We start from the raw sequence: 26,121 nt of genomic DNA, 5'->3' as shown, positions 1-26,121 counted from the left end.
GCTTTTATTCCTCTTAGATAGCACTTAAATTCTCGATCTAACAGCCAATATTAGCTGTAGCAATTTTGTGCTTTGTGGGAAAAATGCTCTGTATATTGTTTTCCTGTCCACCATAGCTCTCCATGGGCAGTATATTCAATAAGAAGGGGTCCTCCTGCTTTAGACACACAGGCAAGATCCCCCACCTAATCCACAAGAACAATTACACTAATGAACTGCATTCAACCTTTTCATTTACTCCTCAATCTTTGCTGCTGTGATCATAGTCCATGTCAGTGGGGCCCAGGGCATTACAGGTAGCAAAGTTCTGTCAGAAAATGGTGTTCCGTTCAGCCACAACTGTGGGGTACGTCCCAGGACAGGGATGTTAGATGGTGCAGGCTTCCAGCCTTGGACATTCATGTGGTTCATCTGAGAACTCCCCAGAGACGAACTGTAAGACTGCCGGATTCAGTAAGCAGTCCTGGAGTCCGCACAGCTTTCAGAATTCAAAATTCATTCTTTGGGGTATGATTTAAACCAAAGTAAAATTAGAAAAAATTGAAATAGCCCATGAACTGAAAAGCCCTGCTTTTCAATCAGCTGTATCCCCAATGCTTTCCCTTTTTAGAAGATCATGCGCAGTCCAGAAATCCTGGGAAATAATTGTGTAGCACAGAGAAAGGAATATACTGGTTTGGATTTGTGTTTAGCAGAAATAAAGAATATGATGCTTAATGGGAAAGGGAGTGTCCCATCAGCATAGCTCAGTGGGATCTCACATGGTGCAGTTTGAATATGAACACTGCTACAGGGATTGAAAACTAGCCTGATGATTTTAGGACGTTATTTTAGGACACAGCAGAATTCCAATAAGAGTCTGTAGGATCCCCCAGAATTGCTTAGCAGGTATGTCAGATGAAGAGCTAGACAAAATACAGAGTATCATCTTCAATAATGTCCTCCTTATGGGGTGATGCTGTTCTTAGTTGTACTGGAGTAAACAAGTGCAAGGAGCCACTGCTTACTGCACAGAACGTGAACTGCTGGAGAGTCTGTGCCTGGTGGTGTTGATGTGAGCCAGTCTAGAGGTCTGCAATAATGTGCATCTCCGGCTCCGTTTCTCTTTCATACAGCTTGGGAGATGTAGACTGATGACGGCCCTTCTGTATTCCCTGGATTCCAAGGTGTCTCTGGGCCTTCTTACAGCTGACTGCACTACCCCTAAGACAGAACTGAATCTCACATGCATCCATTTTTCATTGCAGGGGCTACTGACCTGGGAGTTTTGGCAAACACAACTGAGGAAAGAGAAGTGGTACAAGGATACCTACAGAACTTAACTACAAGAAAGACACTGAGGTGCGTGTACAAAGAAGGGCAACCAAGCTGGTGAAGGGTCTGGAGAACAAGTCCTGTGAGGAGTGGCTGAGGGTTGTTTAGCCTGGACAAAAGGAGGCTCGGGGAAACCTTATCACTCTCTACAGCTACCTGAAAGGAGGTTGTAGCGAGGTGGATGTCAGCCTCTTCTCCCAAGTACAAGTGACAGGACAAAAGGAAATGGTCTCAAGTTGCTCCAGGGGAGGTTTAGATTGCAGATTAGGAAAAATTTCTTCACTGAAAGGGTTGTCAAGCATTGGAACAGGCTGCCCAGGGAAGTGTTTGAGTCACCATCCCTGGAGGTATTTAAAAGATGTGTAGATGTGGCACTTAGGGACATGGTTTAGTGGTGGACTTGGCAGTGTTACGTTAACAGTTGAACTCAATGATCCTAAAGGTCTTTTCCAACATAAACGATTCTATGATTCTGTGATTCTGTGATCAGAAACTGTAATGAGCTTGAGGCTGATTAAATGCAGTCGAGCGCCTTTGAGACAAAATTATGAGATAACAGGTGTCAGGGGGCTATCAGGAGACTGGCAGTATGTTTACAATGAAGCAATAATCAAGGATTAAAGTGGACCTGGAACTGAGGAAGAATTTGCAAGAATATCCAAAAATGAGCCTGTAAACACTGTAAGGCAGCAGGCTAGCGACTGAAAACTGTCAGTTGGTCCATCACTGCAACTGTGACCACGTCGCATGCAGTTGTAGGCTTGCTGATAACAGAAATATGTCAACCGTTTGGCAAGATTTCAGAGAACAGGCTGGGGGAAGGTGTTTCCTTTGGAGCTCAAGACTCTCAGGCTCTGTCCACGTCACTCTTGGCACCTTCTGTAAGTTTGGGACCTGAGGACCTAAAAAGGACTGAACCAAATTCTTCCTTAAGCTATTTCTAGATACAGAGGTGCAGATTTGCAGCAGTCAACCAACTAAGTAGAATGGCAGCAAAACTTGGCTCAAACTCTTTTGCATAAGTAAGTAATAAATTAATGAGGTGAGGAGTATCCTGCTCTTCCTATTTTTGGAAAACAGTGAGGGTGATCCCAGTAAGTATGAGGAACTTTAAAAGTATAAGAAAGAAAAAAAATGAGCAATCCTACACTGACAGAGAGTAGGGAACTGTAAATCTCCATCATTGATTTCTGCATAAAAATTCTGAGAATGAGTTCTTTATTCAAACCAATTGCCACAACTATTCTGCTCCTACAATAGATTTTTTGCTTGACTATAAAAAATTTAAAACCTCAGGATTTGTTCTCATGGCTCCAAGTCTAACTTCAAACACAGTTTCTTGGGTTTCAGGGGTTTTTTTTCCCCTTTCTAGGAAAAAAAGGGAAAGCCCTCCTTTAACTCTCACTTTCCTCCACCCCTCTCCTCCCACCCGTGTGTAGAATCTGAATATTTAAGCTAGGTATTTAATTGGAATGTTTGTCTGCACAGTGTGAGTAATTAAATCCATGAGCTCTGGCAGTCATATGAACTCAGCATTTTTTTTTAATGAGAAATTACGTAATCATTCATAGTCTGAACTGCATCTGTCATTTAAATCTGTTTGTAGTACTTCTTACCATGACTATGTTCATCCCGCATATGTTTATACTGATTCACAGAAAAACTTATCTCATTAACAGCATGGGAACAATGGATTATTCATGCCCTCAAAGCAACTCTTAAAATTGTTTGAAGTCTTAAAGTGAAATGAAACAACTCATAAAGAGAAGATAGTATATAAGTTACTATTCACAAACAATTCAGTGCAATGACTTTGAGCAGTGATGTCGTACATTAGTTTCATGATCATAAATTAAGAAAAAATTGTTAAACAGATAAACTTGCTCAGGAACACTAATAACTTTTAAAATTATTATACAATAAAATAACAATGTTTCAATCAGAATTGTATTTGGCTTAGACTATGGGGAGTAGAAAACTCAGATTCAAACTATTTCATAACGTTTTGTGAAGGTTTATGTTAAAATATATCTTCTGAATTGCCCAACCAACATGTAAAATTACGGTCTCAAAATACCTTTTTAAACAACTTCTCACAGAATATAGCAATATTCTAATTTATTTTCCCTTCTCCGTCTTGTCTTTACTATCTCATATATAGTAAACAATTTATAGTAGACTTTTTTTTGCTTTCATGTTTGAAGTTTGGCATTAGAAAATAATTTCTGATAAGTGGATGAACTAAAGAATCCCATCATGCTGGATGAGCTTGTATCCAGCAGCCATTAGCTGGGACATACACAAACAGGAATATCAACTGGTGGTTTTGTCATGTGATCTCTTCCACTGCACATACAAATATAGAACATGACCATAAAAAGTAACAGAACATGCTCTCTGTGAAATAATTTATTGCAGTTGATGCTAGATTGGTATGCCAGCTGGAATTACCTTCTCGGCTCCTACTATTTTCACATATACAGATAATGAAGGCTGTGCACTGCAACAGATTCCAAATGAAAAATATCAACATTATTAACAAGAAGCAAAACTCTGCAAAAGCAACTTCAGCAAGCTTAACTGTTTGAAAATGTTTGCTAGTGACTCATAGCAGGAGTTAAAGACCTAAATGAATACCAGGGCTTCAACATTTTCATAGAGGGGAAAAAATACTGCTTCTTCTACGATATACATTTCTCTCTTTGCTGAGCACAAAAAAATCTAAGGATTATTATACATATAGGAGCTTTCTTTTTGTCTGAATTCCTTATTCATTAGTTTGTAAGCTGCAAGAGCTGAGCTAATTTATTTTTCCAGGGCATTTTCCCCTCCCTCTTTTTTTTTTAAAGGCACCATGTATGACATCCCAACATGACAGGAACTCAGTAAATCCCCTCAGTCTCCACACCGCTGTCTCTGAATGTCTACAAAGCTACTATGCCATAATCGCAACTCGCTGGCTCATTCACAGCTTTACATTATAAAGCAAACAGTCTAGACAGCTGAATGACAGAATTACTCTCTTTTCTCTTGCATTTATAGATATGCTGTCATCTTCATTTGCTTTTCTCTACTCTGTGCATTCTGATACACTAATGATTAGCTTTCCTGTTTGGATTCCACACTGACTCCGTGGCTCTAGGCTATAAATACAACCAGAGCCCCGATGACATCACATCAATAAGGTCCTGGGGGGGAGGGGGGAGGACCCCTGCTTCTTTCCTTCTCCTGGGTTAGCTGGTGATAACCAGCTTTTTCAAAATGGTTACCCAATGTGGCTTTACAATAGGATTTTTTTTCCTCATTGAGATGGAGATATAAAAAGCCTAGTGCCTGGAACCGTCACTCTCTGCAGTGGAAAATACTGTTCAAGTTGCACAGAACAGGCAGCCTTTGATTGTTTTCAGGTCTGTCAATAGTATAGCTGTTCAAAAAATATGTGCAAAAAAGAAAAAAAGATTAACAACAACATGCATTTGGATGTGTATAAAAAATGTGTACCTAACAGTCTTTATGTTAAAAAAAAAAATTAAAAAACCTAGAGAAATTGGGCTGGATTTATTCTCGCTGGGAATGGAACTTAAGTCTGTAATATTCCTGGTATTTTAACTTTGGAATTATGTGTACATACATATCATGTGGCATTTCCTTGGTGCTAAAAGACAGTTAAATTATAAAAGTATACTTTCTTGCCTTCAACAAGTTGCAGAAATCTATGCAAGCCTGATAACATGCAACTAAGACATTATGGATACACATGGTCAGCTCTGGTGATGTTTATAGCAAGGTTTTTAATACTTGTTGCTTTTCTTAATGCTTCTGTAACTGTCATTCTGGATTGCTGGAGAATCTCTTTTTACATCTGTTCTTTTTTTTTTTTGCTTGTTTTGTTGCCATTTTTAAAATGAAAGTTTCTGAACTTTACAGTTGAAAAAATTTGAAAGACTTGACTTGAAGTCAGTAAGTTGAAAGGGTAGCAGTGGGGGGAAATGATTGCCATTCTCACTTGAAAAGCGGAGAAAATCCTACCAATAGCACATCAGTACAGGAGGCCAAACAGTGAGCCATAGCTTTTACTCTTACCAGAGCTGGGACAATACCAACAACTTCAGATCACTGCATTACATTATGGGCCATCAGAAACTGTTCATTGGGGAATATTTTACCTATGAGAATGAAGAGTTTTGTGGGCCACTGGGTGCAATTGTATTCACAGCCAATCTAAATGACTGCTTGAGGCCTGTACCAATGGGAATTTTGCCTGTTCTCTGTGAGTCATGACCCACTTCTACTCTCCGAGATCAGGGACAGCTGGAAAAACAAGTGATCCCTTCTTGCTTGGAACTTTATAAATCTAGTCTCACCTGTAATATCTGTGCTGTTTTTTTTTAACTTCAGTACCCTTGCCATTAAAACATACTGATTAGAAAAACTTTTAATTTGTGTCTCTAACAACAGTGACAGCAAAATTTCAATAGTTTATACCGGTGGCAGAGAGTTGTTATTTGAAAATATGTAGTTTAATAAACTATGGACCAGGGAGCTAGTGGAAAAAGACAGATCTGAAAGCCATGGAAACACTGTGCAAGTGAAGTCTTCATTCTCTGCACACTCCAAGAAGGAAGGTTCCAAGGTGGTCCCACAGAAGGGCTACATGATTGCTCTTCCCAGGAATGATACAGTGTTATTGGCCAAAACTTTGCCCTCCAGAAACTACAAATGAGATTCCATAACAACTCCGCAGCTTCTCTGGGCTTTCTAGTTGTGAGGGGAGGATTTAAATAGCTGCCACTAAAATAAGTATATAAATGAACTTGATATAAAATGTTTTTTTCATTTTCTTGACAAAATGCTTTGCCTTCCTTCCAGAATTGGTCTAAGCTGAACCTCAGCTTGTAGAATACTGAGTCTAGGGGCCAGTATTGATTTTTCTCTCAAAAGCTCATCCCCTGACTTCAGAGTCTGCCATGTATCATCCCTGTGGGACCAGGAAAAAGCCATTCTATTCCATGGCATTTCCAGCCTTCCAGAGAAGCAGTGATCATGCTTACAGACATCAAGCATAAACCTCCTTTGGTTTCTTCAGTGATCTTACATGTATTGGTACAGAAAGGTTCTTAACTCTGAACCATGGCTTTCTGATTATTACAGCACCATGTTAATAACACTGAAAGCAAGCCTCTAAGTGCACTGTATAGATAAAGTAACAAATAAAAGCAAATGCAAGGATTGATGTTAAACATACAGGAACACAGCCTTTTTGATACACTGCCTCTTGAAACTCTAGGTCACTTTTCTTACCTCTTGAGGCTCTTGACATTGAGATGCTAACACCAGGAAAGATCTTTGCGCTTGGAAAGCAGCACGTACCATCTCTGCCTGTAACAAAAGGAGGAATATAAATTAAACCTTAGCCTGTAACCTCCAATACCTCTTCTTGGCAGCTCAAAGTCAAGTGTGACAGCTCAAGTCTTTCTTGCTGCTTCTCATCTAAATCACAGCAATGCTGACTGAAAGAAATGCGTTACAGTACTGGCTTAGCTATATTTTTTTTTTGAAACCTAAGGTTAAGTTCCCTATCTTCTTCAGATAGGAAATAAAATCAGTGGATATGCAGTCTTTTGGTTATCATTTATAAGATTAGTCACAGGAGGACTTAATTTTAACATTTCAGAGAATGTCTAGGTATTTTAATGGTGATGTTTATACTTCAGTGCATGATAACAACTTATTACCTCTGAGAATGGCAACCTGCAAACTTTCTGTTGGACTGTAACTTAGACTGTAGTGATGTTTAAGAAGAGTTGAGCTTGGCATATTTGCTGAGGGACTACGCTATAATTAATTTCTTGTTTGTCCTCTATGAGTAGACCTTAAAATCGACGGCTATGGGAGATGGTAGCTGAAGATTTTTTGGCAATTTTATCCAACAGAACTCTAGAACCTGGGTTAAAACTGCATCTGACAGCATGTTTATATGCTAACAGTGTGGATGGGAGGTAAATCTACACTCCCTGGTGTTTCCTACTGTTCAAATTTCTGGTCTTTTTTTGTTTTTTCGAGCACTACACATTTTTTGTACATTATGAATTATGTACATTGATTAGAATCTAATCACTATTTCAGTATCACCTATACCTCATTCAAGTGAATGAGTAGTGACTAGGAGAAACCATTACTGGTACAGAAAAGGACTATTCATAACTAGTGTGTATTGCTAAATAAAGACCAAACCAAACCAAATGATGTTAAGTTAATCTAATATGAATAGGTACATTTATAATCACTTTGTGAAAGGGTGGGGAAGCTCATGCTGTTTTTCCTTGGGGTTTCTTCAATCTAAAAAGAAAACAAGGAAATTTTATATACAGGCCTATGTGGATGCAACTTGAAATACATAAAAGTCAGGAAATTTGAAGTTGTATCAAAGTAAAACAGCCAAATTGTGTTTATTCATCTTAAAATGTGATGGCATGAATAAAACATAATCTGTTAGGACGAAAATCACTGCAAGGTAAAAGAGGCCCAACTTGGACAGTATTTGGGCAGAAGGGGATATTATGGTCTGACAGGCTGAGATTTGGAAGAGGGTAATCATCTCTATAAATAGATAAAGAAATAAATAATAAGGGAAACTGTATGAGCATAGGAGACTTAAATTTTCCAGACACAGACATAAATACCATCAATAATAGCAAGGTTTGGATATTCTTAGACATTTCAGAAGACTGACTTTTTGGTAAAGAAATTCATATAACAACAAAGTGTGTGCTATTTTAGGCTTAGATTTTTTGTGTGAGGAGAATCTTGCACAACGGCTGACCAAAACCTAATGTTCTAGGAGGAAGTGATTATGAATGGATTCGGTTCTTAAATTGCAAGATGGACAAAAATAAATCTATAGCTAAGGCTTGGTATTTTAGAATGGTGAACTTTTAGAGAATAGAAAGATCAGTGAATGGAGATGACTGGCCTGAGGAACTTAATGATTTGAATGCAGGAAAGAATAGATTTAGATTAAGAATGGAAATAACCTATGAGTGCTGGGCAGGAGGGAGAAATTGTATGAAAGGGCTAGAGTCTCTGCATGAATAAATAACTAAAGCAAGAAACTAAGAAAACCCCCAAAGAGTTGAAAAGAGGCCTTGATTATCAAGAACTTTTTTCAGGCATTATAAAATATAGAAGCAAAGGAATGATGGATCAAGGCCTTATTGAACTGTACCTTGCACAGAAAGTGAAACAAAGCCATATTTTTTTTAGCTACTGGAACAATAAAGAAATAAAGCGATGAAATGAGGCCGTGGCAGTGACCTGAAGGGTAAGCTGGGCATGCCTACATTATTCTTGATGTACAGCTTACCTGTTGTTGAATAAATGCTCTTCCCCAATTTCAAGGAAGTTGATGTACATGAAGATATTGAAAGGATAGCTAGGGGGAATGATGATAATGGGAATTACATAATTTGAAAGGGAAGTCAAATATATGCAGCTTAGTGTTACAAAATAATTGGGTCCGTGTTATCTTCGTTCTAGAGTACTGAAGACACTGGCAGATGGAAGCACAAGTAGAAAAGATTTTAAATATATATCATTTGGAGATAGTACTTTTGGGGATTGTTTAGAGTTTTCATTTTCTTAGACAAGGAAAATGTGTCAGATCTAGTATACTTACATATCATATAAAATGCTTACTGTGGGTCCTCATAGGAAACCCATACTTTAAGTGGAAATGATGCAAAGGAATATAAAAACTCTTAAGTTGGATAAGAAGCTGGATACATGGAGACAACAATAGAGTATATTACAGGTGATGTTATTTGAGAGGAGGAAAGTTGCTAGCTGTGTTTCTCAGGGATTAGTTTTAGGAATCATCAATATGGTTATTAGTGTCCTAAGAGCAAGAATTAGGTGTACACTCATAAAATTCGTGGGCAACACAAAGTTAGGAGGTTTTAATATTGTTGAGAAGGACTCACTCATCACTTGAGAAGAGTAAGACAACTTTGTTGGCACAAGTAATATGAATAGGATAAAATTTAGCAGTCCTCCCCCCGCCTCTTTAAAACAATGCATAATTTTGGGTGTAAACATGAAACTGATTAATTGGAAATGCTGAAGACTGGAAAATTCAAGTATAAAAGCCAGGAAGGTGGCTTTGTGAAAAGAGCTTATGCAATTCCACAATGGATGTGGCAAATATTTTTACTAGAGCTACAGAAGTGTTAGTACCATTGGAGAGGACCTCCTCTGGAATTCTGTGTAATGTACCAGTCATCTGTGTTAAATAAAGATGAGCTTAAATCAGAATTGATGCAGAGAAAACCTATTTGGATGTTTAGAGCTATGAGTATCTGTCATACAAAGATAAATTTTAAAAGTTTCACTTGTTTTGCTTATCAACACAGTGGCTGAGGATAATGATGATTCTTTCTCATACAGAATATAAGTAACAGAGAAGAAAACAGTGTCAGCACATGATCACAGGTCTGTAAACTGCATCAGGAATAATCATAGTCTCAAACTTAGAAGATTTTCAACTATCCAGAAAGTGAAGTTCAGAAGGGATCTTCCAACTACAAAGAACCAGCATTATTTTAAGATAGAGCTTTAAATAGTGATCAGACAGATCATAAAACATGAGCAAAGTGCTCTTAGATGTAGAAAATTAAGATTGCTTTCTGAGTTCCTGAACATATAATAAGCTGGTAGCATCAATGAGGTTTGAAAAATGTGTCTGCTTTGCACTTGTTTACACTACATTAAAGCCACGCTTTTGGGTTCCCACTGATCACTCATGGAGGCTGAGGATTTTCAACACTCAGAGTACAAAGTAACAACAGGTTTCTTGTCTGATTTTTCACCTCTTTCTGCTGAAGCACTGGAATCTGGTCAGAGCTGGAGACAGCCTGTTGGCTGATGTACACTGATGTTCCTAAAAGACTGATATTCCTTGAGTATGCCTCATACATATATCTTGTTCATCTGACCAATGTTAAAACTACTGCTGGATGTGGAATCAGGATGTACTTCTCCTTCAGGCATGTATTACTCTTTTTTGTTTATTACTCCTCCCCCTCCACTGCAGAGTGTGGCCAAGGCCACCTTTCAGAATGTCTGTGAGATGTCTTTCTGAGGGCACCCAAGCCATTGGTAACACTCTTTGAGTTAGTGCTGGTGCATGAGAAGTGTGGCTTTTTGCATTTTCTTATTATCCAATATTTATTATAGGATGTTGGAATCATTCAGTGATCAGTGGACTATTGATTGCAAGGCTTGTGATGTATGCCCAAAATTTATCCAGCCCCAAAATCTTTTAGTTGTGTAGGGATCAGAGCACTCCCATCTCTCACCTTTGAATTTAAATCTTAACCAAAGGATCATGTCAACAGAGCTTTTGCATTTTACAAGCAGAATTTTATAAGACTTATGCCACAGTTACTTCCTTCTTTCTCCAACAGCATTAAAAATGGCTTTCAGAGTTTTACTACTTCTGAGCATACGGTACTTCTTTCCATGCATCCCATCAAAGTAATAGAAGAGCTTCTTCTCATTAAGAATGCATTAGTTCAGTCTATCACCATTCCAATTCTTCCTTGTAGTCTTTGAAATGTGACACTTCATTGCTTCCTCCTTCTATTTAGCAGGCAGGCTGTGTAACTAAGCAGACAGCACTATTTTTTATAGGGAGTTGACTCTTTCATTAGACCCCCATGCCCAGTGAAGACTAATGAGTGAAAATGGACTGGGGGGGATTTTTCTCAACAATTTGTGAGGCTCAGCCAAAATATTGCCACAGAACAAATTAGCTGAAACTCTTACAGTTATAAAGAATGATAGTAGTGAAGCCTGAGTGTCAAAAATGCAAGGGAATCATGAGTAAATTTATCAGAGTAGACTAGAACACAAACTTGCACACATACAACTGCAAACAGAAATGGGCATATTTTGGAGCAACAGAAAATTGGCATCTAAAGACTTTGGGCAGTCCTTCTGGCATTCTTGGGGGTAGGCATGGATGTAGCAATCAGCAGACAGATTACTCAGCTGAAGTGAACATTTCGAAGGAAGCAAGTTCTTCAAAGCTTTTTCTACTTTGCTTTTAGCAGTTTGTTCTAGAGGCTGGAGGAGACAGCTGTGAATGTGGACCTGACTGCCAGGAGCATGTGGTGTTCCATTCACCACCTCTGTTTCCCCATCAGTAAAGTGTGGAATAAGGTATCTTAATCCTTTACCTCAGATGTGTTCGATAGCTGACTTAGGAGACTACAGTTGGAAGAGCCGAAGTCTGACATGTATGCAACGTCAGCCCAATTCCATGCCTATTGAAATCTGTGGCTGACTACAGTGAGTGACCTCTCTGTCACCATTGCAGTAACAGCACAGATAGGCCTCTTTGCAGTTAAGCCTGCAGAAGTTAATGGAGGAATCATATGTATTTAGAAACCAGCTTTTTAATAGCAACTGGTTTAACCTTCTCTGTCACAATACAATGTCAGCTTTTGATATTTCCCAGAAGCCACTGCTTGAAAAATTGCCAGAGTCTCTGTGAGAGCTGTCTAATGGCGACAATGTTTCTGACCTGTTTGAAGTAGAGCGAGTAGGGATTCCACCCAAACTTGAACTGTTTCAGACTGAGTAGACATAGATGCACTGAACCTGAAGTTTAAACTACCAGTTTGCTTTAGCAAAGTTCAGTCCTCTAGAGCAGATGTGATTTTAGGATCTCTCTCTTTCTCATTTTAAATGTTTTATTCAGTCTAAGTTGCCCATCACTCTAGTATCCAAGCACTAATAAATATAAATATTATTTGTGTGACAACAGTTTGGCAAACTACAAGAAGCAACAGACACATGCATTCAGATCTCAAGTTACAAGTAAATTCAGTCTTTGGAAAAAAACCAAAACTAAATAGAAGTAAGAGAAACAAACAAAGGATTTCCTAATGAAATTTAGTCAATAAAATTACCCTATTGACCTGATAATATTAAATTTGTCAAATGCTATTATATTTAATAACATATTTCCTCAGAGTCATAGCACTGAAAAGCATAATGTAAATATCAGAATCTACTGGACTTCAGTTATTAGAGAATAATATACATCTGCATATATATACATGCAAACATTAACGGTGATAATTTGCAAATCAAAAGACAGATCTATGTACATTTTGGATTTCTAAAATATACTCAATGACTTTATTCTGAAACAAAATAGTAAAGAGGACATGAGGGAAAAGAATTGGGATTTAGTGGTCCAGAGTTCTAATCGTAGTTTCTGCAGAAATAATTTTGGGTCTTTTGGGTTTAGCAAAAGACACAATGACTGACAGTAAATGACAACTACAGGTGGAGCTTCACTGTTATGAGCAAAGTCCCCAGTCTTTCTCTAAAAGGGATAGTACTGCCAGAGAAAGAGAAACAGTTTGTCTTTTACATTCTGCTTTCAAAAGCCTCTTCAAAGTGAAGTGGTGAAGTGGCTGGTGTCTTGAAGGGAGAAGCAAGAAATGGAAAAACAATGAAGCTTAGATTAAGTATGGGGCTGCCATAGAAACTATCCAGGCCAGCTGAAAAGAGTATTTATTTTGTACAGCTAATTGGCTGATAGAGATTTTTTAAAAACTGGGCCAAATGCTGAGGAGTCAGTGGCAGTTCTCCAAACAGAGCACTTTATACTGGAAAAGGAAAAAAAGAAAAAAACTGTCACCTTTCTCTTACTGGTCCATGCAGAAAACAAGGTTGAAATTCTAGTCAAAATTGAAGTTAATGGGAGGTTTGCCATTGATTTTGATGGAGCCAGACACCACCCCAGATATTTTCTTTTCTATTTTCAGATAGATAGATTTGACTACCACCAATCAGCTGTGGGTTTTTTTAGTGTTTTTCAGCCTCCATGGCTATGTCTATATTAGGGAATTTTTGCTGAAATTTCTCAGCATTGCTACTGACTATCCAGTACCAATCTAAGGTTATATCAGTGCTGGTCTCTCTAGTTGTTTATATCTGCCAGTGTATTAAACACTGTGTCATGTAACTGTGCACAGTGCTAGCCAATATTACTTATTTGTTGTTTCAGAGTAGCATCTGTATCTAAGTTCATTAACTTTACCTTTTAATAAGCCTGACTGTGACTTAAACCACTCAGAGCTCTTCCAAGTCTTACCTCTGGTGGAGCTCAAACCATATTGGTCTTAAAGATTTTTCAGTGCTAATGACATAAGACAGGTGGATAGAATTGTTTGGGGTAAATCATTGCTTATCTATCTGCCATTTTATTTCTCCGTATGAAACACAAACTGTACAGACGTACTGGAATAAAGGGGTATTAAAAGTCACAACAGTTGCTTTTACATTCATTACAAGATTATTGCCTCGGATAAAGAATATACAGGTTCTGCATCTTTAGCGCCAATAAAATTTGCCCCAGTGTTCTAGAATTTCTTCTAAGCTCTCCCAGTTTTGAGTGACATGACCTGTTCTGATTGATCTCAAGGGACTGTTAACTTTAAAACCTAATGAATACCATTTAAATGTCAGCTTTGATAAATAATTAATTATTAATCTCGGTAGCAGAAGCAGTCAGTTATTTTGTTTGTCTGTCGCTGTTTCAAACAGATATAAATATTTGGCTGCAGGGCCATTGTGGCTACTGATTATTGCCAAGTGAAGCAGTGGGAGATCATATTCTCCGAAAACATCTCTAATAACCTCTACCCACCAGAGAAGATGGGCAAGTCCAGACCAAAGCTCTTGACTAGCTGATGCTCTCCTTAAGCTCAGGCTGTTTTTGTGTCTTCCAGATTCACAAATTCTTCATGAATCTCTTTTACAACAGCAGAAACTCTCTTGACCTCTGTTCATTTCAACTTTTACATGGAAGTTCAAGAAACAGATGTAGTGTATTGAAGATTCAGCATAGAAAAATACTGAGAATTGTGTGCAAAAATAAATAGTCCACACATTACTGAAGAACTAAGGGTTTTCTTTGTTTTCAATACCTTTCTTTTTGAACAGTTTTAAAGATGTTCAAGAATTCAAGTTTGCCATTTACACTGCAGACTGCTGTCTTCTGCAAGTCACCTGCTGGAGAGATTTCAAAGCCACCTCATTGCACAGCATACAGTCATAGATCTACATTTAAGGGATTCCACATCAGTAGAAGGAATCTTGCAGTCCCTAGTGCTTACTTGTAGACTGGATGTCCCCAAAATTGTCAGCTGTGCGGAATTTGTGCTGTCATGTCCTGCCTTTGTAATACGTAATTAGTGATAATCATAGAAACAAACAGCTGATAGAAACAGCCAAACATTTTAATAACAAACATAAAAACATCATGAGAACAAATGGCTTCTCTACAGTGCAGAGGATACATCACTAAAACCTATACTAGGCCACCATTGTTGGTTGGAGCTTCGAATAACCAAAGACTGTCATAGTATATTTTATGAGATTTAGACTATCAGTAATACAAATAGTGATCAGTTGATTTTGACCTGCCTCCAATTCATCCCCAGGACTCCTGAGGGGAAAGGCTAACACTGTAAAAGAATGTCAACTCAGAAAAGTAGGCAATTTTCCTGCGGGGGGATTAATTTACCTAATGACATCACAGGAATATTCTTTGTATCACATGTCAAAGGTTATGCCATGACAATGTTGTAATTTTTTTGGAATCAGTATTAGGAAGAGTAGATAGAAAGCACCCAACCTGCACAGGCATTTACAGAAGTTAGCCACAATCTTCCTGAGAGAGCTCTTACAGCTCTTCATCCTGACTAGCCTGCAAAAGCAGGCAGGTTTCTCAAAGAGAGATGGGAAAGGAAAACTGACTCACTTCAGGTTTTCATTAAGGAACAGAAACCATGGTACATTAAAGTTTCATAGACTTCCAAAACTTCTAGTTTCTACTATTACTTGGAGCTACATTGCATATCTCTGAAAGTGTGCATTAATTCCTTAAACAAACAGGAAAACAGGAACCACATACAATGTGCTGAACAGATGAAGTCCAAACTTTGGCTATTATCAAGATCAACCATTTTTTAAATTCAGGTTCCTTTCTTTTTTCCCCATGGACATCTGAGTTCAGAATTATTTGGAGGGTGCAGTTGCCTGTGTTGAGGAATTATTTCCCTGAGGAAAGGGAAACCTACATTTCCTACATGGAACAGACACTGTAAACCACATGAGACAACCACAGAGATCTCAGGGACCTGAAGGTCTCATTGTCATCTGTACAAATGTGCTTTTGCCTGCACTGGCTGCAGGCACTCTGGTTATGTCTCTGATGAACTGTTTTGCCCCTGAGTTCTGCTGCTAAGCAGTCCCACTCTCTATAGCCAGCTATTCTCTCAGAAGCCCTTCTCAGTGAAGGTCCAAATCCATGCTGAGGAAATTTCAGAAAAGGCTCTACGATTTCACAGGTTTAGGATGTCATTCATGTGTCCCTGATCTAACAAATACAAGTTTTAGGAACTTCAGATGCCTGTCTCTGTAAATTAAAGAGGTTACAACACTTACTGAGGTATCACTTCATAAATAGTCTTTTGGCAGTGTTCACTGGTCACCCTACTGTGGAGTTGATTTCTTAACTTTCTGTGTCTGAGAAATACCAAATTTCCTGATATAAAGACTGAAGAACCATCCATTTCTAAGAAACTGCACTGTATTTAAAGTGAGAGCTTGGATAAATAGATTCTTCTATTGAAATGGCTTTGTGTATGTTCTGTCTCTCACACACTTCAGAACAACTGGTGACACTGCCCACCTCATTCTGCAGGCAGTCCCACTGAGCTCCCTGAAAGCAACTCAAAGGCTAAAAGTGCCAGAATCTGTCTCCGTGTAAGTTCACTTCCACTTTCGTCACCTTGAAAGAATCCCAGACGCCAACCAAAATGTGCTAACATGGAAGGAAGTTCAAAGCTTAAAGCTGACACATCTATAATGGTATTTAAGGGTTCTTCCCACCTGAACTATGTTTTCCTTTTCAGAGGTGCTAAATACCAAAAGACTACATTTACTTGAAAGAGGGGGCCTCAGCCTCTCTGAAAGGCAAGATAGTTATCTACATGCACAGTGATGTGACTGAAAAGCGGATCTGACCTAAAGTGGTTTTTTAAAGCAACAAGAAAGAAATATTACAGCCTGAAAGATCTACTTCAGGAACCTAAACCAATCTTTTTATTATAGCTCTGGGATTTAGAATAAAACATACAATTAAACTTATGAAACAAAATAGCAAAAACTAAATTGCTTGGCATTTCAGATTAATTATGGAAATATATAGTTCAATTTACAGATGTCAGCAGTCTAAGAGAAGTTAGCAGTGACAGTGACATGTTTTAATCTAATGAACTCTTCAATATTCAGAAATCTGGCCATATTGATCATACAATTCATACTGGATAAAAAGAGGTGATACACATTAGTGGCCACATTCTATCCTCATCACTCCTGACAGCACTCCCAGCTTATTTAAAACAACATTCAAACTGTGCATTGGTTTCCCTTGTGGCTTAATTCTCATTATTCACTGAACTCCTTTTTACTAGAAACTGACTGAAGAGCCAGATTCTGAGCTCATTGTTTGGTTTTTTGCTGACTACAGTGAACAGCCTTCTCAGTTTCCAAGCCCAGCATTTCTATACACTCAAAACAGTTGCAACCACCAACTAGCAAAATAAAAGCAGGTCAGGGACGGGGAGGCAGGATGAGTGAAAAGAGTGTGCACGTGCTTTTCAGAAAGAATGAGACTGAAAATTAATAAAAGACTTGCTCATAGCCTGTGGCAACAAATGACATCAAGCAGGCATGGGAGATGTGTGTCCCAAAAAAGAAAAAAGTGTAAAAAAAAAAAATAAATAGAACATTCATGGATGTATATTTCTCAGTTTGAAATAAATGGGCTTAGATAATGTTACTACTCCAACTTGAAAAATCCTAATTCTTCACAAGAGGAATAAGAACTATGAGGACTGATGCCAGTAAAGAGAGTTTTCAGTCACAAGAGGTTCATGCTGATGACAAAAGCAGCGATACTGTCTCTCTGCTCCTCTGTTTTGGTCTTCCTGATGGATCAAGATAGTTTAATTTGCCAGTGATTCACTGGAAATTACTGTTGTGAGAACCACAGACCTCACGGTTGCAAGGTTGAGTGCCTGAAATGACTGCCACCTATGCCCCCCCAATCCTGTACTGCTTTGAATCAGAGAGAAAAGTAAAAAGTCTGATTACCTTATCAAGGCTTCCTCATGGACCTTGGATCTGTGCCAACTCCATGTCTCCAACCCTCCCTACTAAGCTTCTCCCTGCTTAACACTGGCAAGTGTCCTATGCCATGACTTTGCAACAGGCTCATTGAGACACTCTCACACTGTGTGCGTGGCTGTGAGCGTGGCTGGTCCACACACTAAAGCTACCCATCATTTAGCTAGCTAATTTAGTCATCTAATTTTATCACCTTATGATTTTTGCTTAAGCTGACACAGTGGTTTTCAACCTGTGGGGCACTTCTGCCTCTAGGACTATACACTACTTCTCCTGGAAAACCACCAAGAAAAACAGGTTTCCTGTCAGTAGACTCAAATTTGCTCTTAAAGGGCTTCAATGAAAAATCTTTAGAGGATAGCAAAATTAGCATGAGCTAGAGCATATGATCAGTTCTGATTTAGACTTCAAGTGGCTGAAAATACAATGTATACCTTGATTAATTGTTCCAATCATTAGTTAAATTAATCGGTAAAAATTACCAAAAATTACCAAAATCTAGTCTGAACACTGGATATTATTCTGAATCCATCAATTAAAGAGCCCTTCACGATTGGAATTTTTTTTCATATGAGCAAGTTATCTTTTAACATTTTCTTGAGCAAACATGATGGAGTTTTATTTGGTTTTCCATTGCATATAAGGTTTCCCACTCAAATAATCCTGGTACCTTTTTCCTGGCATCCTTTGGAGATCAGAAAATCCCGTTGTACTGGGTAACCACATACAGATATAATCCCTGCTTTTAGGGGCCAACAGTTTTAGACCCTTACCCAAAAAATGGTCCCTGATCAACTGCACTACTTTGAAATCAACATAGCTACTTCTGGGTTTGGTCAGGAACTACTCCATATGCAAAGAAGCCCCATGAAAACAGGTTATGAAGAACTGTTGACGGCCTTGAACTGTGTTTCTGATTTCTTATGTTTCTGACTGAGGGAATGCCATATGGAACGTTCTCATTATATATTACCACCACCACCACCCTAAATTTACAGGTGCATGTTTCTTGTGCCAGCAATACATAGCTAAATGCCCAGCATTGTCCACCACGGCACATATTTTTTTCAATAGAGTCTGTTTGACTTTTGTCTCTTCCTTGCTTTTTTAAATAAGAAGAAAAGCAAGTGGTATTTATTGCAATGTCAGTGTCAAAAAACTAACAGCCTGATCCAGCTCCCATGAAAATTAATGGAAAAAATCCCACTCTTCCAGGGCGTGTTGGTCTCGACTCACAATGGACAGGTTCTTCATGCTCAGGAGCCATCTTTATTCCCAATCAGGTGTCTTACAGTCACACAGGTGCACCACATCTGCACACCACTGCACCTGACCCAATAAATCCTGCTTGTTTTGAAAGTCAGATCCAATCCTTAGGCCAGAAGTGAAGTTGTCCCTTGGAAAAGAGCAAGCAGAAATTGTAAAGCTCTGAATAAATGATACTTTTTCTGGATTAGGCACTTGGCTACATTGTGTATATTGCGTTTCCATCCTTCTTGTTATATTAAAGTGAACATTCTTTACTGCTTATGTTATGAAGCATCTTGTAGTACACATACAGGGTGAGAAATATAGCTGAATTAGCATTACAAAATTAATTTTAATATTAATAGCTTTCCAAGGTTGCTTTTTTGGTTGATGATTATTTGGTTTTTTTTCACTTTTGGTGGATAGCACTACTGTTTTTCTACCCTTAGTCTCTTTCTTTCAGCTGAGTGCATTTTGTATGCTATAAAAATGTTTGTCTTTTTATTCTTTTTTATGTATTCTGTTTTTCCCAGTCCTGTGGTAGCTACTCAGTTTGGTGTTTATTTCATGTAGCAGAAAATACCTATCACAGAAATGCAAAGGCAGCCTGACAGCAAGCTTCTCTTTGGGCATGTTGACATCATCCTCCTCTCTGAGCTCTAATTCAACTTTCAACACAATGCCTAAAACCGTACAGCCTCTGGGCACAAAAGATGAACACGAGAGTACACTTGTGCATTCTGTTGCCCTGTAAGCAAATTGCCTTGTTAATGAGGAATCAGTCAAATAATGGCTTTGATAGTCTGTGTTTAGATTAGGTAAGATAAAGTGCAAAAGTGTCGTATGGTGTATCACAGAGAGGAGCACATCCTGTTCAAAGTTCAGGGCTATGAATGTCATTCTTCAACATCTCTCACAAGAAAAGGCAAGATAGCTATTTCATGTGTAATAACTACTCTTTGGAAAAAATGAGGAAGCTAGGATTTTTTAACTTCACTGATAGGCCAAACTGGAGCTGCATTTTGCAAAGTGCTTATATACCTCATCAAAGATAACTCCTGCTTTCAGTTGTCTGTCTATACTTACATGGACTATGCCTGGAAGGAGGAGAGGAGAATGCCATTGCTTTCATTTAATAGACAAGGAACAGAAACTCTGTGGGTATGTGCATACGAACGATGTTTGTGGGGTGCTTCCCCTGCTCATGATGATAACAGATCAGTACAGGCACACAGAGAACCCCTGCAGATTGGATAATGTGCTGTGAATTGCTGCTTCCTGATACCTTGTTGGTGCAGTCATACATGTAATGAACTGTATCTAAACTCTCTCCAATAAGTAGCAAGCTAACCAACAGCCTTTTCATTTCCGAATGCTCCAAACCCACAATGTAGTTTGTGTCTGTCTGAGCTCTGCATTTCAGCAGCTGGAAGTTGATGGAAGAAAGAAGGGAAAAGGCATCTATGTTTCTGTAGTTTTCCTTTCCAAGCTAAATAGCTTGGAAGAAGAGAAGAGGGAATGTAACTGAATCACTCAGACAACTGGTGGGGTTGGGAGGTTAAAAGATTTTTACAAATAAACAATAAAAAAAAAGGCAAGTATTGGTTTATGTGTTTGACAAGAAGGCTGTAATTCTGCTCTGGTCTGTACTACATAAAATTCTAAAATATGGAAATGTTACGTTATCTGTCCTTCTCTTGTAGAACTAGTACATTCTCTTCTTATCATTATGTCTCATCTGGTACGTTATTCAAACTCAAGCCAAAGTATTCCACCGCTTGAGATACCACATAAACAAAAACAATGTGAAGAAGCTCATAATAAACACATCACAAAAACCTGCTTCTTGGCCTTCTAAAATCTTGCTTGCTTTGCTTTGACAGGACAAAGAGCACATCAAACCTACTTGACCAGCTTCCTCACTGGGACACAATCTGAAGATAGACCATGTCTTCCACAGGCAGCTGTCATCCTCAGCACATTTTCTGTAGTGGGCAAAGTGATGGGACTCACGTCTCTGTGATCTAGCAATCAGACAGTGCTATCCTGTAGGCTGGGCATAAGAGAACTGCCTACACTGTAGACCCAGAGTCTATTTTATACTGCTTTTGAATTGCCCTTATTCTGACAGAAGAATGGTTCAGTGTTGGCACACATGGTGAGTCAGCTTCGGGGCTGTTACAACCTGTAATAGTTGGTGACAGCCTCCAAGACACTGGTATGTCAGGGCAAAGACAGCTGTTTGGCAGCAGTCCTGGCTGTACTCACTCTTTCACTGACTTCACATGCTCTATAGTTATGACATGGACAGTGGAAAGTGGCTTCATAAAATCTGTGCCTGTAGGGGACTTTGTATCTCATAGAAATATCCATATAATCACCAGATTTTTATTCCACAGTGACAGGACAGGAAAAGGATCTCATCTTAGCCTTTTAGGATAATTTGTTTTAAATAGACTAAGTAAAAACCCTAGCCATTCTCTCTGTCTTTTAAAAAGTGGTTAGTTTCGTTGACCTCAGAGATTTACCACTGCGTGTAGTACTATAATTTGAACGAGAAATATGCTGCTCTCAAGATTGAGTCTAAGCAGAACTTTTCTTTGATAAACTGATCTTTGCAAAATCCTCCATGCTGCTGTGTTTAACAGAGCTAGGAGCTAGCTATTAGTTCTTTCTTTTTTTATTTTGTTCTCTTTCAATAGAGTACAGCATGCTGAAAAAATAGAAATGGGGCTCCACAACAGATATTTGTTATGGCTGTATTCTTCCTTTCACCAGAAACACAAACCACACAATCCTTACAGCAATCAGCACGAAACACATCATGTTAAATCCCTCATTTCTTTAGCGTAATATGAAGTCTCTCTTTCTCTCATATTACCATTCTGGTCATCAGGTATGTGAGGTTTTTCTGGGCAACAGGTGTTTTTTGAAATAAAATACAACCTTCCCTTCAGCTCATTATGTGAAAGAGACAGCAGCTGCAAGTATAATGCTGAGGACACATGGTCTACAAGACACCCAGAAGAAAAATACCCCTTGTTCCACTTGTTAAGGTAAAGCACAGATGTTGCTTCAGTGATAAGCATGAACATAAGGCAACCACAGTCTGCTTCATGTTGTATAATTCAGAATCTAAGATTTCAGAATATTTAATAGGCTGCCATCAGAATCACCAGTTTCTTTATGTCAGGGAAAGTTGTTTATGTCTAATCTCATAGTCCTAACAAATAATCCTTATCACAGTTTGCATTACACTAGCATCAACAATAGGCTAGGGACTATCCATAGACTTGGCAGATAAATTATTAATAATCTTTTATATGGACTCAGTTATGAGTATCAAATAGTGACAAATGCATAAATTAATACACTTACTGATTTAAACATTTACAGATAGTGTATGTTTAAAAAGTTTTAGTAATTTAGAGTGTTAAATGCAATTTTTTTCCCTGCCTAGTGTTTGTACTAAGGCTATTTCTGTATCCCTTGGATCTAGACTGTTGAGAAATCAACTGCAAAATAATGGTGTCTAATGAATGTAATGACCAAAGCTAGAACCGATCCTTTCCAGGGAGAAATCCTCTTCTCAGTTAGGTTGATAATTCCCCTCCCCCCCATTTATTAATTTTTCCCTGATTTCTTTTAAGAGCAAAGTACATATATTGCAGCTTATGGTATAACTGTTAAGGTGAAAAGGCTTTTTCAAATAAAAAGGAAGTGCTGCATTTCCTTAGAAACACAAAGATCCTCTAGAATTGCCTGATCTCCTTACTCCTTCCAGTTTTCTAGGCCTAACTAGGTCAGAAACTCTACCCTACCAACATGAACATATAACACCACAGAGAAAACACAATTCACAGAATAATCCCAGAGCTCTTGCTCTGTGAGTAGACTGGTTACTTTGGCTGTCTTGCAAAATATTTATGCTGGCCTTACAGCATAAGTCCCAGTAGCTTGTAGGACTGCATATTTTTCTGGCTACAGTGTTCGTTATGTAGAGCAGCAGCTGCAATGAATTGGGAAATGTACACATGGAGAAAGGCCTGATGACATGGATCTAGTAGAAGTCAAAACCTTCATACTCCTTCAGATCCAGCTCAAACTGACCCTGGCTCTTTTGTTTGTGTTTTTTTTTGCAAAGTCTATATTGGTAAGCTGTTGGTAAGATGAGTCCATCCTTTGTCATTCTATCACCACCAGTTTTAGAGAACACAGGCTTAAAAAATAAAATTAAACAAACAAGCTCTGATCACAAGTTATTATAAGGTTACAAAGTAATTTCATCATGAAAATGATAGCATACTACTTCCTTGCTGTGACATATGTGGCAAAAAAGGGTCATTTAAATGTCTGACATATACTCGTTTTTTAGTTTGCTATGTTCTAAATGAAAGAGATGTGAGTAATAAAAACAAACAAGCAAAAGAACAAAATCTCTACATTAATTGGAATGATAATACACGTGCCTGGAAGACAACCACAAGAAGTTTTCACTGCTCAGACCCACTGGTTGTTGCTTCTCATTTGTTGACTCATGTTCTTAATTGTGTTCCTGTCCTGCAAAGGGCTTAGCAGCCAACAGGACAATTCAAATTGCTTGTGACTGAGAATATTTATATATTTTGCATACTATGGTCTTCAACCTTTGGTGCTGTAGAAAGGGAGCAGTCTCTTCTTATGAATCCATACAGCCTTTTGCCCTTCCTGAGTCAACTGTCCTCAGTGTGTTATGCCAGGTTATTAGTACTACAAGAACTAATAATTTAGAGTACTACTATTAAGATTCTCCTCTGCTCAGCAATCAAGGATGATCTTACAGATTCCAAGACTTGTATGCTTATGTCATAGGGAGAAAATTTGAGTAAATACTCACATGTGTCTTCACGTCACCTTCAAGAATCTTGCTGTACCTGAGAAACTCAGCAACACTTCCATTCAGCAGCCTATCAAAGGCTTCAACATATGGTGCTATGCCTATAGAAGAAGAGCATTCCATTATAATGGGTTCATAAAGTACATAATGCATAGGACATTCCTTTGTAGCAGATGGAGGAGAAATACCATAGAAACAGGGGAAATTGCTGTAACTTAATTTCTGTCATACTCATTGATTTGTGAAATAGGTGAAAAAAGGATGTATAATGATTTTTTCCTAGCTAGAAAGAAAAAAACCCAGCTCTTGCTAGAACCTGGGTAAGAACATGAAGAGAATTTACTCTGTATAAGGTAGTGGTAAGCCCTAAAATAACAGATGTCTTAAAATAACAGATGCTGAAATAAACATTCTCAGCGCTTCGATGGACTAGTGGCCTGGTAAGTATGATTGTCCTAACAAAATTCTACTGTTATACATAAAACAAATATTATCACCTAAAAAGAATCTTCACTGTTCTGAACAACTATTTTTATACCACCCACCCATTCCTGAAGATCTTTGATTGTTTGGTAGCTTTTAATAGCAAGCAACTCAATTTCCAGTAAGACAGAGTCTTTAGAATGGGTTGACAGTGGATTTATGCAGTAAGATGTGGCTTTGTAATCTTATTTTGTTGTCTGACCTTGTAAAACTGTCACTGAATAAAGAAAGCTCAAAAGAGTCTTTTAGATTACAACATTCCATTGACTATATATATGCTATACATTCTAACAGAGGAATAAAAATGCTATGTATACAGAGCAGTTTCCTGATAAAGTGGACAATCAGAAAATGCAGATGAGACTCGGTTTCTTATGCACCTGGCTTCTAAATGGCTTTATGTCGTACCTTTTAAGACAGCAAAAGTAATCTTCCCTTGGATGCTTTCCAGCACTCCCTTTACTCCCTGACATATCCTCATGTCTCATCTATGCCTCAGAACCTTTGCCAGATCCAGCATGAGCGACGCACATGTGAATTTATGGCATCTGTAGGATCTGAGAGACCAAGGCTAAAATTCTTCCCAGCCTCTCTCTCTCATTAATGAAGCCTAAAGATTTCTCTGAAGAGGTACCAGGCTTTCCCCAGAGAGTTTGCTTTAACCTTTTGGCACTATATGACAATTGCGTCCAAATTCATAATCTTGAAAGCCCTCTTTATTCCACAAGAGTCATCTGGCTCCTTGACAGAAAAAAGAAAGGCTCTGGCAGTTGGAGTCTGCAATGGCCTGTGTGAAAAAAAAAATGTAGTTAGCTAGGCGGGATTTCAAGGCTCCTTTTGTTCTCTTGATGTCACTCACCTTTTCTGAGGAATTTCTGGGCTTTCTTCCATATTAAGTGTTTGTGTGTAAACCCCTCAAATGACCTAGTGTACAAAAGGTTTTAGTTGTGGAGATGCTTTCCAAAGCCCATTTATGTTCTTTGTCAAAATCTGTGTATGTCTCCAAGAGAATCATTGTAACCTTTTACTTTAGAGCAGAGTTTTAAATAGCAGTTCACCAAATGGCAATTGTGCTATGCAAAACTAGAAAGCAACTATGCTATTTTTTACTATTCAATACAGCTAACTCCCAGGAGCATTTACTAGAATTTGCTGTGGGCTGTGCAGAGCAATTGAATGATTTGTTTGCAATCCTGCTGTTGTAATGCCATTTAGGAAAACAGTAAATGTACAGTTCTCCCATCATCCTCATTGTTTCGTTGTTTCTGAAAAAGTATTAGTTGAAAAGTCAAGGTTACTTTTTGTAATAATTCTAATTATGGAATGTTTTTTTAGGGGTAGGGGTCATGGTAGAAGAAAGCGATATGTCTCCATTTCCAGTAAAGACTTAAAAAAGCTCACACTCTGGCTGAGTGTCAGTTTTAAAGGAGAAAAAGAAAAAGAGACCTGTTCTGTAAGACTGTCAACTCTGCAGTTGCTGTGGAAGTTATGTGAACCTCTGCAGAAGCACAGTAACACGGGCATACAGAATGATGTTTGTGGCACTATATGCATATCAGTCACCCAAACTGAAGAACCGGTACAGTTTTTCCTAACTGCATCACCAAAAGCTGATTCCTGAGTCCCTGTGTGAGACAGCTCTGCCTGGAGACATGGTGCAGGCTGGCAAGTGCCCCATGGTGCTGCTCATCTCAGCTTCTTGCTGCAATCTCCTAGTGGGTGTGTTTTATAATCTCACTCCAACAAGGTTTGTCAGTCTAGGGATCTGCTGGGCTTTTAAGGCTCTGCTTCCATGGGGGGTGAATCTTTTCACCTGACTGAGCTCTTAGGTTAGGCCAAGGACATAGCAACTTCCATGGAAGAACCTCACATGGTGAGTTCATCTCCTGTTCTGAAAGCAGCCCTGGTTCTGCAATACTGAGCTCTGGATT

At 38.5% G+C, this 26,121-nt stretch overlaps 1 protein-coding gene and 1 long non-coding RNA gene across 2 annotated transcripts in view; one reads left to right on the top strand and one right to left on the bottom strand.

Moving 5' to 3' along the window:
• Positions 1 to 8,887, top strand: part of LOC141944649 (uncharacterized) — a 51,137-nt gene extending 42,250 nt beyond the window's left edge. The window contains exons 4-5 of the long non-coding RNA XR_012629298.1: positions 1,248 to 1,341; positions 8,578 to 8,887. This is a non-coding gene — a long non-coding RNA (uncharacterized LOC141944649). The remainder of the gene's footprint in view (positions 1 to 1,247; positions 1,342 to 8,577) is intronic.
• CAP2 (cyclase associated actin cytoskeleton regulatory protein 2) overlaps positions 1 to 26,121 on the bottom strand; it is a 74,271-nt gene that overhangs the window by 34,996 nt on the left and 13,154 nt on the right. The window contains exons 3-4 of the mRNA XM_074871566.1: positions 23,708 to 23,808; positions 6,616 to 6,693 (exon numbers count right to left, since the gene is read on the bottom strand). Of these exons, the coding sequence (XP_074727667.1) occupies positions 6,616 to 6,693; positions 23,708 to 23,808 (179 nt within the window). The remainder of the gene's footprint in view (positions 1 to 6,615; positions 6,694 to 23,707; positions 23,809 to 26,121) is intronic.

Source organism: Strix uralensis, chromosome 1, assembly GCF_047716275.1.
Source record: "Strix uralensis isolate ZFMK-TIS-50842 chromosome 1, bStrUra1, whole genome shotgun sequence".
NCBI lineage: Eukaryota > Metazoa > Chordata > Aves > Strigiformes > Strigidae > Strix > Strix uralensis.
Note: the sequence above shows the minus strand (reverse complement) of the source record. Positions and strands in the feature narration are given on the sequence as shown.